The following is a 19138-nucleotide window of genomic DNA, read 5'->3' as shown; positions in this document are numbered from 1 at the left end:
CAGCCTGGCCGATGGGGCAGCCAAGCACCCTGCAGGGCTATGTGCACGCAGCAAGAAGGGGAAGCTGGGCAGATCCTGCCTCAGGAGCAGGAGAGGCGCAGTTGTATGGGACCACGGGCTCTGCATGCGGGGCAGCCTGCCCGGACACCCACGGGACCCTGATCAATAGGGCCGTGGCCGCCCGCCCCTCCCTGGCAGCTTCCCGGCGCAGATGATGTACAGCAGGCAGTTGCCAAGGCAATGACTCTCCATCGCCACTTTAAGCTCTCTGAGACCCACTGCTGTGAAGCATAATCCATAAGGTTACATCAACCTGATGCAGCAACAAGTTTTCCCCATGTCGAGCAGCTGAACCAGCCGCAGGTGCACCGGCACCGATCCTGCTGCGACGCACCCCGCAGGGCACCGGGGCCGGGGCTGTGCCGAGCGGGGTTTTGGCTTTGCCCTACCCTCCCCATGCAGGGCCAGGACATTGTGGGCACTGCTCCTGCTGCAGCAGAGCCACCGTGGGGACAGCCCAGAGCGGTCCCTGGCTCCAACGTGATGCTGTTAGTGCGGGGACACCGGCCCCATGCAGAGGCAAAGCTGGGCAGGGGGGTCCTGGGCTGGGTGCTCGTGCAGGTGGGGGGGAACTGGGGAGGTGCCCGGAGAGCAGAAACAGCCCTGAGAGATGCGAAGCAATGAACCACGAGGCGCTTGCCAGCAGCTGACCGGGGGGTGGGGAGGGCAGGGGGACAGAAAAATTCCTTGAGATTTTAAAATAAACAGGGTGAATGTTCTGATGAGATATGCATGCTTGGTTACATAAGGAAGTACAGAGTGTACCAAAACAGCATACCCAAAAAAAGCATAAGCTGTCAGAACAATAAGTACAGACACGGGGCATTTTACAACAGGCTATGCTGTACAGTTTTATTTACAGTACCTCTTATCAGTCAGGGAACAGCACGCTGCCTGCCAATTTCCAAAGGCCAGGACTGTGTGTTCTTTCACTCAAGTAGATGTGTACTCCAGGCAGGGAATTTTTTTTAATCAACAAAACAAAAACTGATCCTGAGCCAGAATTCCTGTAATGTACACACGCTCAGAGGAGAGGAGGAGGAGAGAGTACGGCGATTGAATATGTAAATAGTTCAAGGTTAATTTTACTATGTGAGTCACCAGGAAAAATGTCATCCAACATCTGAGCTTATTATAACAGGGCTTAGAAAAAACAGTTAGATGTTTGTTAGAGGGAGCATGACATATTTGAAAGCAGTACATCAAGAGGCTGTGTCAGGGCTTTTTTTTTGTTGTTGTTGTTGGCTTTTTTTCTCCCTCTCCTCCCCCCCTCTTTTTAATAACACCCATAGAAACTATTAGTCTATTAAAATGTAAACAGAAGTTTGGGGAGAGTATTTTTAGCAAGTGGCTTGTATTGCCTACAGTACATAGATATCTTCAGATGATCTTCCCAACGGGATGGGACTTAACGTGCTGCCAAGTATCAGCTGTGTTTCGGAGCATGCCTTGTAATTGGCACACAAGTCTCCGCCGTACATTTATATCTGTACGAGCAAATTTATAGCTCCTGCCTAATAAAGGTCTTTGCAGCAAAAGGCTGGCGTAAACACGCGAGGAGCAGCTCACTCACCACCGCACGGCTCGGCACGGAGCAGGGAAGTGGCCAACAGGCGCTTTTGGAGCTTTTTCGGCCCTTCTTGTCCTGGCTGGACAGGTTTTTCCTCCCCGTGGGGCTAAGCCTGCTCGTGCCGTGACATGGGGATGAATGATGCTTACTTTAATGACACAGCATGAATGATGTGCTCAGCTTCTCGGAAATTAGATCCCTGAAACGGCAACCTCGAGAGCTCCTTGCCAGCCCCCTCTCCCCACCAGGGTGGATGCGGCACCCAGGGCTCACAAGCCCAGGCTGGGGCTGTTCCCCCAGCTCTGGGCTTTGCCCCACATCCATCACCCACCGGCCAGCCACAGATGCCATGTATGCAGCACTGCTCTTCGACCCCTTTTTCTGCAGCTTTTTCCCCCAAAAGCCCCAGGCTGCACGTCTACCCTAGCACCAGAACCAGGCAGCATGCCCTGGCCGTGCTGAGCCTGTTGGCACCCCACCTGCTGTGCCAAGGGCACACAGAAGCCGCCGACCCCAGCCCTCGCTATTTTTAATCCATTTAAAAGAAAGAATAGCTTCTTTCAGACTCCCCTGGGCATTTACCCTGCGAAACGTGGAGACAATTGATCAACTGCCAGCTGTCTGGCTCAACTTTTCCTGTGGAATACAGCAAACTGCAAGCCTTGGTGCTGGGCTGCATCTCCTGTGCCTCAAAGGCTCGTCCTGGTGAGGCAATGCCCCAGGATGGCTCTAAGCTGTCAGGAAAAGGCTCGGTGGACCTGAAAACAGAGCTGTTCTATTTTTAGTCACTATCAACCCTCATAATACTTCCCAACGCCCATTCAGTTTAATTACTTTATTGAGGACAAGAAGTAGGCTCTCCAGTTTTAACGCCTGTGATGTTAGGAAGTAGTAAAATGTTCTAACTGGTTAAAAATGACACTCGTCCGCTTGCCTTTGGTGTTCCCAAGACCGTAATTGTGGCCCGGGCAGCAGGTCTGAAGCTGCTGGGCCGCTCCGAAGCTTTGATTTCCCCCTCCTGTACCGTAATTGAGGTGTTGCGTTACAACAAGTGCAGCGGTGACGTTTCCAGAGTCAGGGAAAAACAAACAGACAGGGACAGACCTGGTGTCCCCGCCGCAGCCGGCCCTCACCCCGTCCTCCCACCGGCTGCCTCATGCTGCGGAGAGGGTTGTGTGAGGGGCCGGGGGTGCCCCGTTCCCACCCCACTTTTGGGCACAATCCCTCCACCTCCGAGCCCTTGCTAGGTACTCCGCTACCTACACAAACCTGCCTCTTCTCCGACAGCAGACAAGCCATGCCTCATTAACCTTCCAAACTAATTTTACAATTTACTAAACCACTGTTTTCCTGTGCCCATTTAACCGTCCCTGACTGTGATAAACTTTTATGGGGCTGGTGGCCAAGAGAAAGACGAAAGGAGGCTGAAGCAATGGGGAGAACGACTTCAAAAATACAAATGGCAACCCACACACTTCCCAAAAACAGAAGGAAGGGGAAAAAGAGGAGGAGGCGTCAATACCCTCCCAAGGGGAATGAGCTGGAGCTGTGCCCTGCGGATGCCCCAGCCTCTCCGGGGAGAGGTGACGGGCACGGAGCCCTTGCAGGACAGTGCCTGCTGCCCCATGGGGACTGGGTGGGCACGCCAAGACACAGCATCGCCCACAGCCCCACAGTTCTGCCCAGCAGCACAACGCACTCACCCAAAAAGCATGGCCAAAGGATGGGCACAAAGCGGCTCAACCCAAGCAAACATATCACGACTGTTTTGAGGTAGAAAACGGGAAAAGAAATATTTGCCTGCACTGCATCTCCAGGAGGGTCGTCAGACAGGACTGGCACACTGACACGAACCCTTAGACCCTTCCCAACTGTAACATCTATAACGTGTGGTCTGAAGTGACAACCCCGCCAGTATGATACAGAATTTATTCTGGTCCCCTCCCCCCAAGCAAAAGGGATTAATAAAAATTTGGGATTATATATTATTAAAATGCTGTAATTGGCAAGAAGGTGGAGAGAGGGAAAAATATGGATTAAAAAAAGTGCCAAGTAAATTTATGCACTGTCGTCGCTTTACTACCTAATTAATTCAGTAATTTCAAAAACAATTTTATTTATGTTCCATTTACCACATCAAAAGTGCAAAGAAAAAAAACCACAGTGATGCTAAAATAATACCTCAAGGCATCTATTTTTAATCAGTAAAAAAAAATAAATAAATAAAAAATCCAAGCCCTGGTTTCTATACAATCTCTCTTGGGCAGACCACCAACTCTAAGAGAGAGAAAACAGCCGAGCCCTCTGTGAGTGCCTTCCTGGCTGCCGAAAACAGAGCTTGTCAAAAAAAAACAAATCCATAATGGCCTGAGGCTCCTCTCCAATCTATTTTCTGCTCAGCTGGTTTTAAATGAAGTTATTATGAGTCATTAAAACACCCGCAAGCCTGTGGAAGTCAGCCAATTACAATTTTAAATTTAGCCTGTTCTCTACCCCATTCTCTTGTTTTCTTCTTTTGCCCACATAAAGCTGCTTTTTTATTATTATTATTATTATTTCCCTTCTCCCCTATTTCACTCAAGTGGAAGAGACAGTTATGAAAATCTCTAGTACTTTCCACTAAAAAAATAAAAGGCATCCAAGAAGGGCCAAAAAAGATCAAGCTGCAAACCAAGCTTGGATTTAGAGAGATGCGAAAGGGTTTTCTTTTCATTCCTTTTTTTCTTTTTTTTTTTTTTTTTAAAGTGCCATAAAAATGCAATAATTGAATATGAAAAAAAAAAAAAAAAAAGGAAAAGGTGCAGGTTTTAAAAGGTAAAGACAATCTTCTAAACTGAGCCTGGATGCACGGATGGCAGCCCCAGCACCGGAGGACAAGCTCCTCTCAGCGCTGCGTCTCCCGGTGATGCTCTGTGCTACCGGGGTGTGGGGGCAGCCCATGGGGGTGACGCTGCCGCCCGTCCCCTCCCCACATTGGGGCTGGCTTCCCCCCTGGGGAGGCTGCTGGCGGCACCACTTAGGTCACGCTGCTGACCTAATGGGGAAATAGTAGGCAGCAGCGCACCGGGAAGGTTTATCCCCAGGATAAAACCCGAGTATTTTCCATGTTTTTTTTCCAACTAGCCAGCAAAGAGCAACAAAAGGTGCCCAAGCGCACCCAGGGGTGCTCTGGAAGGATGCTCAGCCACCACAGCTCTTCCTTTGCAGATGCCTCCGAGCTGCAGGGCAGTGCTCTCCTTCCCAAAGCGCAGGGGTGAAAGGGATGGTGTGGCAACCCCAGCGTGGCAGCGAAGGGATGAACCAAAGCTGAACTCTGGGGTTTCTCATTTTGGCACCCAAGCCTTTGGCTCCGGGGGCTGGAGGAGAGGTGGCAGCAGTTGCACCACGTCCACGTTGGGCAGGACGGGGTGAAGGCTGTCCTCCACCAGGGACTTTGCCCGAGTGCTTCTGCGCCACATCACCGACCGAGCCAGCTGCCCGTGGTGGGTGAAGGACGCCCATGGCCACCCGCACCCTGCTGCCCCTGGCACTGCCCAATGCCACCAGCGGCCAGCCCCAACGGGAAGGTTCCCTGGCAGCATCCCCTTCGCATGCCTCCCAAAAGCAGAGGGGGAGCTGGGCTGTGGAGGAAAGGCTGCACGAGAGGTGGGGAGAGTTGCCACCAACGTCATCACCCAAACTTCATCAGCCAGCTCCGCAAATGCAAACGCTGCTCGGGGACAAGGGGAGAAGGAAGGGGGAGAAAGGGATATTTTCAGGTTTAAAAAAATAATAATAATTTCAGCTGAGCAACAATAAAGAAAGGTTATTACATAATTTCCACTTTTCCTCCACCCTTAAAGTAATGTTCTATCTGACAGCCTCCACTCAGAGGGGAAAAAATGACAAATCCAATCCAAAATTCAACAGCCTGTGTTCTGTTCAGAAAGCACACAGTGTACTATACAGCCCATAAAACTCCAAACAGCCTCCAGACACTTCTGCAATCGTCCTCCATCAAAACACTTTGTCTTGCATACAAAAATAAGATACAGTGCTGAACGGAATACGAAATCAGCCCATTACAGTACAGGGAGGCTGCTACTTAGCAACAAGGGGGCTTTAAAGCCGCGATGCTCTACAGGAAACAAAATCTGTCAAGCCTGTTGGGCAAATGATAAACATTAGCAGTATTAAAAAACACAAAAGCCATGTAAATGGATCGTGCGCGGCGCAGGGAGGGATGGGCAGGCGCAGTCTCGGGGCAGGGGGCTGCTCGCCAGCTCGCCCCCAGCCTGTGGAGAGAGGTCTCAGCCCGTCCTCCCCGCGGAGAGGGGCCGGGGGGGCTTCATCCCCATGACCTACAGTGAACTTTCCTAACTTTCCCATCTAGCATGCACGCCGAGAAACCTGGAAGCAAACGGGCTGCACTGCGATGATCACATATATTTAGCGGTATTAATGTAGACAGATGTGCGTAAGATTTATTTGCTACAGAGAGCACTATGGTGTAATGGGTCCTGGCATCGCTCTCCGCATAATGCTTAGCAGAACACCTTAAATAACAAAGAGCAGCCAAAAGTGGGGAGAGAGGAGAAGCAGTGACGGGTGAAAAATAAATATATTTTATCAGGTAAGGGGGGAAAAATAAGCTGGCTCTGAATCAGCAGCCGGGTCTAGGAAGTGAGCCAAAACAGGAGCTAAAAAGCAAACCATATTCTTCTGGTCTCAGCTTAGACTCTTGAGGCAGAAAGGATTGGGGGGAGAGGGGGGGGGGGAATGTATTTTTCATCAGCCAGTGTATAATTTATAAACAGCATTAAACAGTTTTTGTTTTCTTTCTTCCTCTCTCCTGTGTGTGCGGGTTGGCCGGCAGTCAAGCCTGCATTAATTTCTGCTGTGGGTACAGTGTGTTCTTGGATGCACATCTGCGGATGATCATAAACGCAGGAATGCTGGCAGAACATCCAGACCTGCCGGCAGGCCGCTGACATCACTCGGGGACCAAGCGCGGGACGGCAGCCAGGGGGGGGGCGGGAAAAATCCCCAAAGAGGCTCAGCGCTTCCCTTTCTGCTCCCTCTTACATCCAACGCCGTGAACAATGCCCGCGGCCGTGGGGAGGGAGGAGCGAGGCACCGCGGTGAACTCTCTCCTCCATCTCTGATAAAACATCCTCCGGCGCTCGGTGCTTCGTCGGGAGGTAACCACCAAACGCGAAGGGGAAGGGAAGTTTATGTTCGCTACAGGGATACGCAGCGGGGGAACCAGCAGCAGCACCAGACATGGCAGGATGAAGCCCATCCTCCGAAAGCACGCACCTTGCTCCCAGCCAGGTGCCCCGCTGCTTCCTCGCCCCGCACCACCACTCCCTGAGCACCCAGCATCTTGCTCCTCGGTGGGGAAGGGACCACACGCTGCTCCCAGCACCTCGCACCGAGGTTTGCAGCGCTGCATCAACCCCAGGGCTGCTCCTCCACGGCCTCACAGCTCTCAGAAACCTTGGCCGTGCCACCAGCTGCAGCCCAGCCAAGGCAACGAGGCACAAGGGCAGGGGCACGCTGCCCGAGGCGGGCATTTCGCGAAGGCACCGTCCCTTCGCCAGCCCACCCAGCCACTGCTGTGCCCAGTGCTTCTCCTCCTTGGCGGCGAGGCTCCAGGTTGTCCCCCACGCCAGGCTGCCAAAGCTTGCACAATGCCTGAGCGTTTCGAAAGCTGCGTGTGAGCTGGGCAGGCGGCTCCAGGGCAGCGTCGGCGGCACCTCAGCTTGCTGCAGAAGGGCACACGCTGCTGCCCACGCACTGCACCTCTCCAGCACGCATGGCCTTGCCCAGATTTGTCCCCATTTACAGTCTGGAGAAGGGAAAGCCCATGGCATCCATCTCCAAGGCACAGATTCCTGACCATAAGCATAGGCAAAGCAAGCAGGAGGAAAGGAGTAAATCCCCCCAAGCTGGGATTTTCTCATCTCACTTTCCCTGACAATGAATTTTTCTAGGAAAGGAAGCGCTCTGTCATTCTTCTAATGTAATCTTTAAAGTTTTTGCAGGCACATCTCAGCTAGGAGTGGGCAGTGTTAATGTAGCTGCACCACACATACACCAATACTTTGCACTTCATTAAGGGTAAGCCTACACTGAAATGTAAACATTTGGTGGAATATTTATCATGCACCTGAAAGCTGTAGAGATAACACTGCTGAATAACCTCAGCACTACATCAAGCACCACAAAACCCCCATTGGGCTGGCTTGGACATTTATAAGGATTATAATTACTAGCTCCACCTGTATAATATTCACTTATTTCCCATTTCACCATTTTTTTGGCAGGTTGTATTTTGGAAGAATTGAAGTGGTCAATAGTCACGAGGATAAAACTTGCAAGTCCCTGTTTGGGTTCTTTCAGTTTTGCCTTCTTGTGCTGGAGCATTGGAGCTTGAGAAGAAGGTCATCGCTTCTCCAGTCCCACTCGAGGAAGAGCTTGTTCAGAAAGCCAAAATCAGAGAACTGGGATGACCGAGCAGCCATCCAGCTCTGGCAGCTGAGGTTTGAAAGCCAGCAGCACCACTGCTGAAGGCAACCACCCCATGCAGCAGGATGCACGGGCAGGACCCGTGCACCCCCTGCCCTGCCTCAGAGGGGTGATGGGGACCTGCTCCCTACTTGGTTCATTAGCTTAAACACACCTTTTATCATCAGGTATCACTCAGAAACACTTGGTTAGTTAAGTTTTAAATGTAAACTGCAATTACATTCAACGTTTACTACCTCTGGCATTTAAGGCCTTTGGAGAGGGGAACAGGGGGTGAGGGGGCAGCAACCCATCCTGGTGCGCCCGTGGTCACGGCAATCTCCTAATTAAATCATCAGATTGCGCACGAGGCAAACGGACTTGAGATCGCGGCGTCGGCATGCCGGGCGCTGAAAACAAGCCTTGGCGCTGCCGACCCTGCACAGCCTCGCTTCATCCCGGCCGGGGGGAGGCGAGGGGAGAGGTGCAAAGGTCTCATGCTTTAATAAATAACAGCGCTGGAATCCGCCGGGGCTGTTTTCGAGTGCAGGGAGAGCTCACCCTGCCCCCCCCCCCACCCCGCCCTTGCCAGATTAGAGAAAAAATTAATCCTGCGCGATGACAAACTTGGCTCGGCGTGCACTGTACATACTGTACCCACAAGGCTGGCGGCTGGCCAGGGACGGGCTGCGAGCCAAAGCGACAGTAACAAACACAAGCCGCGCACGCCAGAGCTGCGGGGAGGAGGGGGACGCCCGCTCCGCGCCCGGCACCACGAGGCTCCGGACCCACCGGCACCCCGGTCACTGGCTGGAGCCCACACCCTGTGGGTCTGGCCCCCAAAAAGCAGCGAGGAAGCCCCAGAGGGTGGGCAGCGTGCTTCCCCAGGAGGCGATGAGATGAGCACCCACGCTGCCACGCACGGGCTGCAGGGAGCAGCATCCCTGGGGAGCCACCCTGCCTGCACAGCTTCATAGCAGGACCGGCTGCCCTCAGTGATTGCCCTTTCAGTAGGGGAGCAATCCCCCCAACATTTCAGCAAACAGGTCCAGTGGCTGCCTGTGGTGGTTTTTTTTTCTCGTTAATTAAAAAAAAAACCTAGCTGTACATGGGGCTGCATGACCAAGAGGAACGTTAGGCTACATTGACTTGCAGAACACAAGCCTCCTCACTAGCGCAGCCTTCCAACCTTCCTATATCTATTTAATTAAAGGGCCCGCATAATTTGAACCCGATAGTTAGATTCATTAGACAAAGAATACCTAATTCTGCAATGGTTTTGCTAATGAAACCGTGCTGGGCGCCTGCATGCAAGGAGCTGAGGTGCAGGCACTGCCCGCGGCGTGGGACCTCTGGCAGCGGCGCAGAGCAACAAGCGGTACGTGAAGTTTGTTATTCCAAGCTGCCTAGCCTGGAAAATATTTCCCCAATTAAAGAACTGAAAACAAACTTTAAAAACAAAGTTTAAAAAAAATAATACACCTCAAGTTATGGGCACCGGACTGGAAGTTTGCAATTTGCTGCTCTGAAGAGGATGAAGCCTCCTCCAGACAAGATGCGCAAGCCAGGTGGCTGGAGCATATTTTGGTAGGCACAAGTGGGCACTCTCTGTGCCTCCCCCCGCCCCCAGCACCCCAAATCCAACCCACCTGAGTGAGCCAGTAAGTGCATTCGCAGCCGCAAGCTGTCCAGGAACCGCTTCCCGCACAACTCGCATCCGTACGTCTTCATACCGCTGTGCAGCTTCCTAGGGGAAAACAGACGGGTTAGTCCTCGTGTGTGCGGGGACAGGGGAGGGCACGAGGGGGGAATTTACTCCAAATGTTAACACCAAGAACCTGCTGAATATTTCATGAAATCCACACGTTATCTGTGAATTTTCTCATTAGCTTGCTGGGAACACAGACCACAGGAGCACGTGCCCAGCATGATGGGGGGGCTGTAAGGAGGCCAGCACGCTGGGGGTGTCCCACTGGGGTCCCCACAGCATCACCACTGGGTGCTGGCCTCCAGGATGGGAGTGGAGCCCCCTAAGCCTCCATCTCCAGGCCTGAGCCACTCTGCGTGTGGGTGGGCACGCAGGGTGCTGCGGGCAGGAGCCCGGCAGAAATCAGTTCTAATTTACAAAGTGCTTTAGGAAAGGTCCTGATGGGAGCTCCTGTTTGAGTTTCCAGGATTGATTAGGTGAGCTTCTCCTGTTTAATATTTCTCATCATTATTACAGGTGGATTCTTTTAATAAATTCAATAAATCTGAAATTATGATAGCGTATGCTGTATTAATTTAATCTCCTGAGAGAAATTAAAATGAACTACTCAAATATATTCAAGAAGGGCAAGTTTACTGCTAACATGCTAAAAAAAAAAAACCCAAACCATGAAACCAGACATAGCTCAGTACCAAGAACTGGAGTCTGCTCAAAGGTGCTAACCCAGCCTCTGACGTGGCAGGGGCTGCCGCAGGTGAAGTTGCATTTCTCCGTTTCTGTTCACTCAACTAATTCAGCCTCCAGCTTGGTCATTCAAAGAAAAAAAACAACAGGGAGCTGAAAGCCCAGGCAAGCCTTTTGTTGTTGTTTTTTCCCCTCTCCAGCATAAAAAACCATTGCTGCAGAAGATGTCTATGAGCTCTGCATGGCCATGGGATACACACTGATGAGGAATCAGCCCCTTGTATTCGTTAGTCATTCTTGGTGTTGACACTAAACATTTTTCAGTGAACTTCTTACTATGCATCAAGCCCTTTACAAAATTGTAGCTTTGCTCCAAAAACATTCCTAGAGGTTGTTTGTATGCATTTTTAATTAAATCCCAACTTCTATCCAAATTCAGCCTGACACAAATCACAAGTGAAAAATTAATCATCAGCTAGTGAGCAGGAAACATGCCTCTCACCATTTCCTGGCACCGCAGCGTATAAAATAAAACCCGCCTAGGCTGAATTGCACAACTGTGTGTCGAAAAGGGCCAGGGCAAATCGCATGTCCCAGATCACACGAAGGCGCACGTGGTTCAGGCGTCGTGCCCGTGTGTCTGTCCGCGGGCAGAGGAGATGCTGGAGCAGCGACGGCTTCGTTCTGCCCAGGACTGAGCCTGCCCTCCTGCACCCGCTCTCGGGCACCCAAGGGTGCTGGGCACCACTCCCATGCAGCACAGCAGGGCTGAGGATGGGTGCCCGCTGCGGCCCCTCTCGGGCACTTTGGGGTTCCCCCATCACTCCCCTTGCAGCCCCGGGCATGCGAATTGAGGGCAGCGGATGCTGCTTGGCCGCAGGAGCCAGCACCCGCGCTGCTTTCCTTTCTTTGCTGTGAAGACATTTATTCTCCTTTTGGGTAGCAAACAACCCGCAGCAAATTGGAGCACGCCATCAAACGAAACAACACGTAACAGGCGGTGTTTGCACGGAGCTGGACAGAAGCACTGTCCGTGTTGGACTACAACAAACAAACAAACAGGACGACCACGTTCCTGGGGCCGTTGCTGAAATCCTGGCATGATGCAGTGCCTGCAGTGGTCCTGCAAGTGCTGCTGGCCAGGAGAAGCCGTCCTGTCCTGGCTGTCCTGTCCCATCCCAGCCCCACTCCCCAGGCACCTGCCTGTGCCTCCCTGCAGCGTCCCAGTGCTCAACGCAGCAGCAAGGTCCAAGCACATGGGGAAACGCCATGCAGAGCCCCTTGAGTTGATTATTTGATGATGTCAGCTGCTGCTGAATATATGCTTTTATAAACCAACCAGCTCTGCAACTGACAGAAGCATTAAAACAAAAAAAAAAAGGAAAAAAATAAAGAAATAACTAATGCTTCCAGCCAAGTTTACTGACTTTTGCCGAAGGGACACACCTCATTTAACATGAACTCTTCATACTGATGGCAGGGAAGAGTTTGCGATAGCAGAAGCATGTGCAAAGTTTCAAAATCAGGTTCTGTAAACAGAGAAGCATTTGTATGTGTTTAAGAAGTCACACACCAAATAGCTACATGCCGACCTCTGATCAAATCCACCATTTACCATCACTTTGCAATAAGACAAGTATATTTTTATTGTGTTGTTGCCAAAGACAAAACAGAAATGGTCTTGTGCAAGCCAAGACACTGATTGCTGAAGGCAACCCTGCTCTGGTGATCGGCCCTGAGCAGCACCCGCTCTGCACAGCCAAGGAAGAGGCAGCTTTGCCTTTACCTGTGTGCTGAGAGTATGCTCGTGCACGGAGCTGTAAGGGTTTCACTCATGGCCAGAGACATTTATGAAAGATTTGGGATGGATTTTTTCCCCCTCCTTTTTGCTTGCTCAAAGAACTCAATCATTTCATTTGCACAAAGAATGAAACTCCTTTGCACTTCTCAATGCAAAATGATTGCATCTAAATATTTGTCAACATTACAGATGCTTAATCTGTTAAGACGACCAAAAGAAATTAAATATCTTAAAGTGCCACTCTTAGCAAGATTTTTTTTTTCATATCAAATTAGGACAATTTCATTAATTCAGCTCACAAATTAATGAAAAGCATGTGACTAAACACTCCAGACAGAGACCTGAAAAGGGCTTTCTGTGCCTGCACCAGGAAAGAAAGCTGCCTGCCCAGGACTTGTTTCAAGACAATGCAGCAGTGTGATGCACTCTGCAAAAAGTCATCTACCATCACAGATGAATGCTTCAGGTAAGGTGCAGAGAGTCAGCCCCATGTTCTGCCCTGTAAATAAGCTCTGTATGATGTTAAACTGCACCATTTGAAATGCTGGCCTGCAGAAAGAAACCCTGTCAAGTTCTGCACTGAGCAAACACTCGGGGAGAAAAAGAAGATGCAAAAAGCAAAAGAGCAAGTTTATTTAAACTCTTGACTTTGCTGTATAATATAATTATTAATCAAGCTTGTCCTGAATTCACTGTGTCATAGCAGAGGATTAAGAGTCATGCACGAATTCAGGCCAAGGCGGTTTAGAATCCAAAGGATTTATCTGCCTTGCAAAAATAAATAAAACACAAGCCTCCTGACAGATTTCTACTGCCAAGAAGTCAGCTAAATAAGTGACAATCTTCTAATTTTGCATTTTTAATTATGGACATGCCTGTCACACTTCTGTAGCTCAGGCTGAGCTGAGTTCTGCACATAAAGCAAGGTTTAAACCACTTCGTCAGGAAGAGCACAGCATCTTCGCCAAAAATTACGGCACTCGCCTCTTGGAGGCTAGAACGCATTTTCAGTGAATTAAAATGTAATTGGTTAATTAGTTCAAGTAAAACTTTTTCTTTAAAGTGAGTGTTAAGAAATGCATTGCTCTGGTTTTGAATTATTACTATTTTTTTTGGTCAAGCAATCCTGAGAATAAAACCACTCATCTCTGAAAACAAAATATTATATCTAATCACACTGACTGCATTCAAGCATTTTCTTTTGAGGAGGCAACGGCCCTTTTCTGCTGTGGATCCTCCTCTTCTGGATGTTTCTCTACAAGCAAAGACAAACTGCACCTGGCAGTGATGAATCCCACTACCTGCTGCCCTCGGGGGCTGCATCCATCCCCCCAACTCCCTGTCCCCTGGGCACATAGGGCCAGACCTGCCACCAGCCCTGGGCTGTCCCCCTCTGCCACCAGCTCTGCTCGTGCCCAACGTCTGCAGGGGCAACACCGTTGTGGAGGCAAGGGGGATGTTTTCTGTTGAACGCTGCGGGAGAACTGCTTATCTTCAAGGCACACAAAAGAGGAAAAAAAAATCTTTTTGCTTTTTGGCCAAAAATAACATTTCCTTCTTGTTTTCTGGAAGGAGCGTCGAGATCAGAGGAGCTGAGCGTGTGCTGAGCTGGGCAGGAGGAGCACTCTGGAGGCACCACACTCAGTGCAGAGCCTCGAGCTGGGGGGACGTGGGACAAGCAGGAGGGGGTGGCAGGACAGCAAAGCCACTCACGTGCCCGACGTTCTGCCCAGAGAGAGCAGGATCTCGCCAGGGCATCACTTTGTCCCTGTGAAGGTGCCAAGAGGCTTCCCGTGGGTGCTCCCTGCCTCAGGGGGGTGGGCAGCTTCCTTCCCTGCCTCGCACGCCCTACAAAACTCACCACCCCACCCCGGCTCTGCTATGAATCCCTATCAGTCAGCTGAATGCAGGTCACCTTTAAACCACGAGGCAGGGATCTGTTCTCACCCACGTAACCATGGGACGGCGCCTGATGCCAACCTCAGTCCTCCAACAGGGCTCGCAGATAAGACTTCCCCTCTACCTCCTCCAGCAAAAGGACAGAAATGGGGAAAAACACCAGAGCAGGGTGCCACAGACAACAAAAGAGCCTATTAATCTTACGGGTGCCATGGCTCCCAGAAATCTGCATCTGCCATCAAACTTTGGCGTTGGTATTTCCAGTAGTTACATAACCTGCTTATTGTTTTAAAGCGCTCAAGTTCTCACCGAGTAATTTATTTTCAATATCTCTATCAACAAATTTCAGCAGGAACAAAAGTTTTTCATTTGGCGTCTGCTTATAGGACGATCTTATCGCTCACAATCTTATACAGTCTCTTTCAACAAGGTCTTAAAGCGCTTTATCTGCTAGGTTCCTGATAGCAAAATATGATTGAAATGTTCTATTTATGTTCACTGGATTAAGGAGATGTTGCAAAACTGCACAAAACCTGGCAGATGTAAGCAAGGTATTACAGCTGCTCAGGCTGTTAAGATCTGAGGGGAAAGATCAATATGTGTTTGTGCAGTTTTACTAAAGTTGTGCCTTTAAAAAGGGAGGAAAAAAAAGTGTGTTAAAGTACATCGCTTCTCAGCGATGTTTCCCAAATTCAAGTACAAAAAGATAAAACCACACTTTCTTATTGATGCTGAAATTATACTCCATATATTTCCAAGCATATTAACCAAGAGGATGCTCATGGGATTTAAAGCGTTGACAATCAGAAAAGTGCCTTTTCCTTTTTCTTTCAGTGGCAGAAGACCCACGTGGCTGGAGGACACAGCACCTCCAGCCAAAGGCAAGCTCGTGCTGCAGCACACAGCGAGCCCACCCTGACTCCTCAGACTGCTGTGGGGAAACGGGGCTGTGCAGGGAAATGAAGGCTGGGAGGAAGAGCTCGTTACCGAACACCTGCCCTAGCAGGGAAATATTTCAAAGCTTTTTTTTTTTTTGCTTTTTTTTTTTAAAGATAATTTTCCTCTTAAACTACTGTTCGACAAATTGCTGGATGCACACTTAAGTACGAAGCCAGCTGCAGCTTCCAGGTCGTGCGATGCTGCTCGTGGATGCGTTGGCACCTGGCAAGAGCTCTCCGTGTGCTGCCCCAGCTGGGTGCAAGGGAGCAGAAAGGAGTTTGCAGGAGGCAGCAGGGGCTGGGCCAGGCTTCCCTGGCGTGCAGCCGCGTGCTGAGGGGCAGCGAGACCCCTGCCCGAGCGAGCACCAGGGAGCACGGCCAAACAAAAGCCGGGACGCAGGCAGGCCTCTCGCAAGCTGTAGGCAATTAAAAAGGCCCGTAAATGCCCCGCAAAAAGCACTTCAAAGGGACAGTAATTCCAGGCTCAGCCAGTTGAGACCGCGCAGTGTAAAAATTATGAGTTTTCCCGACGGGGTGCTTTGTGTGAAAAGGCCAGGGCTGGTGGCAAGCGCCTCTGCCCGCTCCGAGGGGCCGCGGGGACGGTGGCACGGCCGGGGTGCAGGGGCACCTGGTGCTGCGTCCCCACACGGTTCCCATCCTGCCACGACAGCAGCGATCCTGGGGGAGAGGCTGGCATTGGGGACAATGCTCCCACACCTCTAAGCAGCTCCCAAAGATCTGTTGGGGGGATTTTAGCACCCCTCTCCAGCCCTGCCACGTGCCAGGTGCTCAGCACACGCCTGCTCTCCTGCCCACCGCGCGCCCCAGGGTGCTGAGGGGCGTAGAAAACACCACCAGCAGCAAGAGGCCTCTTGCCGTTTTCATTTAATGAGTTTCTCTTCCCTGCCCGCCCCCCCTCCCCTTCTCAAGAGGAGCAGAAATGACGCCCCCCTCCCCCAGAAGCCAAACCTGGGGAAACCTCTCCCCACGCACCACGACCTCCTCCCCACCACGGCACTTCCCATTCAAAGCAAGATGCATGGATTTTGGACATTTGATTACTTTTAAGTATATATTTTTCCCTCAAATAGACTGAATACAATGGTTAGGAAATTTGACAGAAAACTATTCTGAGCCATTTATTGCCTTAATACGCACCTTTGTCCAACAGGCAGTTTTGACAAGAGCGATAAATTCCAAATTTATGTCAACAGAGCATATGTTGAACACCTCATTTCTGAGCTAAAGCGGCATGCTGCCCCATAAATCACAGTTCTGTTTGAAATGAAAGTAGATTACAGGCCTGTGTTATTGAGCAGTTAGAGCTATAGTCATATAAATCAGAACTTTTAACTCTAGGCGATCCGTTGTGCAATTAACTAAAGGGTACTTTGTCATTTCAAGGCTTGTGCACAGACTTGGCAGGATGCACGGCTACCAGGGAAAGGCAGGGAAAAAAAAAAGAAAAGAAAAAAAAGCCTCGTTGGCAAAGAAAGGCTTTAACAGAACAGAGTTTTGCTAAATACCTGTTGAAATAGTTAACTCTGAAACAGAGAACAAAAAAAAAATAGACGTAGCTCTGGGCCAGCATCACCAGCCTCAGCAGCTGATGCACAGCCGCTGCCTCCGACCAGCACCCCCTGCTCCCAGGGTCACCCCCAACGTGGAAATTAGCACCCGTGGCGTGGCAGCACCTTGCATCGGCCGTCACATCCACAGCCCTGGCGCGGGCTCGCTGTACGCGCTGCCGAGTGCCAGGAAAACGTTGCTGGAGCCCAGCTAATAAATAAAGGCGAGCTGACATCCACAACAAGGTTAAGCACTCGCTTCCCATGCTGCAGAGTGCAGAGCGGGGCTGTGCGAGGAAGCCTCACCCCAGCCCGCTGTCAGCAGGAGGCATTACCCCAGTGGCCATGCATCTTCTCTGATATTTAAGGATTAGCGGCTGGTGGACGTTTGTGCATAGACCTTTTTCTCATGCTCATCCCAGCCTTTCCATGAGGAAGGACAGCGTAACACAGGGGCAAAACCCCTCTTTTTGGGTCTTTCTGATTGCAGGGTGAAGGGAAGCTGATGCAGCACCCATCCCAGCACTGCCTGCACCCGAAGTCTTCCCCAGCCAAGCCCCTAGCCGGCTCAGTCAGGGGACTGATTGCTCCAGCAACCTTGACAGCATCTCTCTGCAATGAAAAGCTGCATCAGTTTCCTTCATCCCGGCCGCTGCAAAGGTCAGGCGGTGACAATAACTTCTCAGCAATAAACACAGCGACGCGCGCGTGCGCTCCAGAGCAGCAGGTCTGCCGTCGTGCCCAGCAGTGGAGGGCAGAAAAAAGCAGAAAATGGGGAAAAATGGGAAGATGGTAGCACAAGCCCGCTTCTCACTACAGGTGCCCCAGGCTGCAGGGCTAAGCAAACAGGCACATGTTCCCGTGTGCATATCCACTGATGTGTCACCTAGCCCACTGAAAAATCAAATGGACTCTACAGGTTGGCATTAAAAAAACATTCAGTAATGAGCATATGAATGGCACTTTCAGTCGGAAAGACTGAGATGAGACAAACAATTTTATGAAGTTTCTGGCCATGCCCACAGCACAAAAACACAGCATTTGAGGCATGGGAGGCTGGGCAGGCACCAGCACTGACACAGGAGGTGCTGCCCAGGTGGGAACGCACGGCTCTGCACTGCTGCAGTGCAGGCTGCCATCAGGAGAGCAAACCCAAAGGCCTGCAGAGGTTTGCAGATCACTCCGCCATCCGCCCTAGACCACATTTTGGCAGCCAGTTAAAACACAACAGGGAAATCAGAAGGCAAGCATAACATGCATGAAATCTCGGAGTCCTGATACATTAAAAGCAAGATGAAAATATGCATTGAGACACTAAGAAAAAAAAGAAAAAAGGCACAGAAATAAAACTATCCTTCCAAATTTCACAGCATGTCTGCTTGTATCTCCTTGTGCTTTGCCTGTGCAACAGTCAGAGATCCTTGTACCGCACCTGAAGCAGCACTGAACTTCACCACCCCTGGGTATTTTCCAGGGAGCCTTTTGGCTTTTCAGAGCAGGTGCTGGGCAGAGCCACCTGTGTCGGTGCCGGGGCACAGCAGCAGCAAGTAGTGCACCCCAGAAGCATCACCAGACCCCGTGGAGCTCGGGGCATGGGGGCTGAGCACTGCACGTGTCGGCACCGTGAGAGGTGGAGGGGCTGCTGCCATTGCTTGTGAGCTCTGGAAGGTTACCACCCTTATAAGTAGCAGCACTATAAAAAGATTCAGACACTAAGTATTTCCTTTCCTATAAAATATTCATTGCCGTATGTGAGAGCCAAGTAGCAGAAACCTCAAGCATTTCTAACTTTGTACTGCAGTAATAACAGAGTTTTATAGGAACCTTCTGATTTTATTTATATCGGGCTATAAATACGTTGTTCTGTCAGATATGGAACCGTAGGCTGCTGTGTTCCCTTCCCAGTGCATACAACGCACAGGCATAAAGCACAAGGTGGACAAAATAGGATTGGCGTGGCTTAGCATTTGAAACGTAATCAGGTTAAATAATTCAGAAAAAAAAAAAAAAGAAGTTGCCAGTTCCGTAACAGGTTCACTCCGAACGGCTGCACATTCCTTCGCACCGCTCGCCGAGAGCCAGGAGCATAAACAATATCTCCGTGGGGTAGGCTCACTTATCCTAATAACACAAATCACCTGTCAGTGCGGACCTGGGACCGAGCGCCCATCTGAGCGCACAGATTTGCTTACAAGAGCAGGCGCAGTGGCTCGCAGAGCGATGCCAGATGTGCCTCCTGGCCCAAAATTGCCATTTTGCTTCTCAGCAACCGGCCCTGGGCTGCTGCCCCCTGCCCACCGCCCGTTCTGCCCAGCAGCGTGTCGGTACCAAATGCCTGCTTTTCACCCGCGCCCCTCTTGCCCCAGTAAATCAATATGAAAATCAATTCATCCACTGATATATTTTATCAAGATACATGCG

The 19138-nt window shown here is 50.7% G+C and overlaps 1 protein-coding gene across 2 annotated transcripts in view; it reads right to left on the bottom strand.

The window, feature by feature from the left end:
• Positions 1-19138, bottom strand: part of ZBTB16 (zinc finger and BTB domain containing 16) — an 88167-nt gene that overhangs the window by 34226 nt on the left and 34803 nt on the right. For both annotated transcript variants that reach the window (XM_082778180.1, XM_082778181.1), the window contains exon 3: positions 9769-9866. In XM_082778180.1, the coding sequence (XP_082634306.1) occupies positions 9769-9866 (98 nt within the window). The remainder of the gene's footprint in view (positions 1-9768; positions 9867-19138) is intronic.

The sequence above is a fragment of the Aythya marila genome, assembly GCF_965140915.1.
Source record: "Aythya marila genome assembly, chromosome: 23".
Taxonomy (NCBI): Eukaryota; Metazoa; Chordata; class Aves; order Anseriformes; family Anatidae; genus Aythya; species Aythya marila.
The sequence above is the reverse complement of the archived record's forward strand: the minus strand, read 5'-3'. Positions and strand labels throughout refer to the sequence as shown.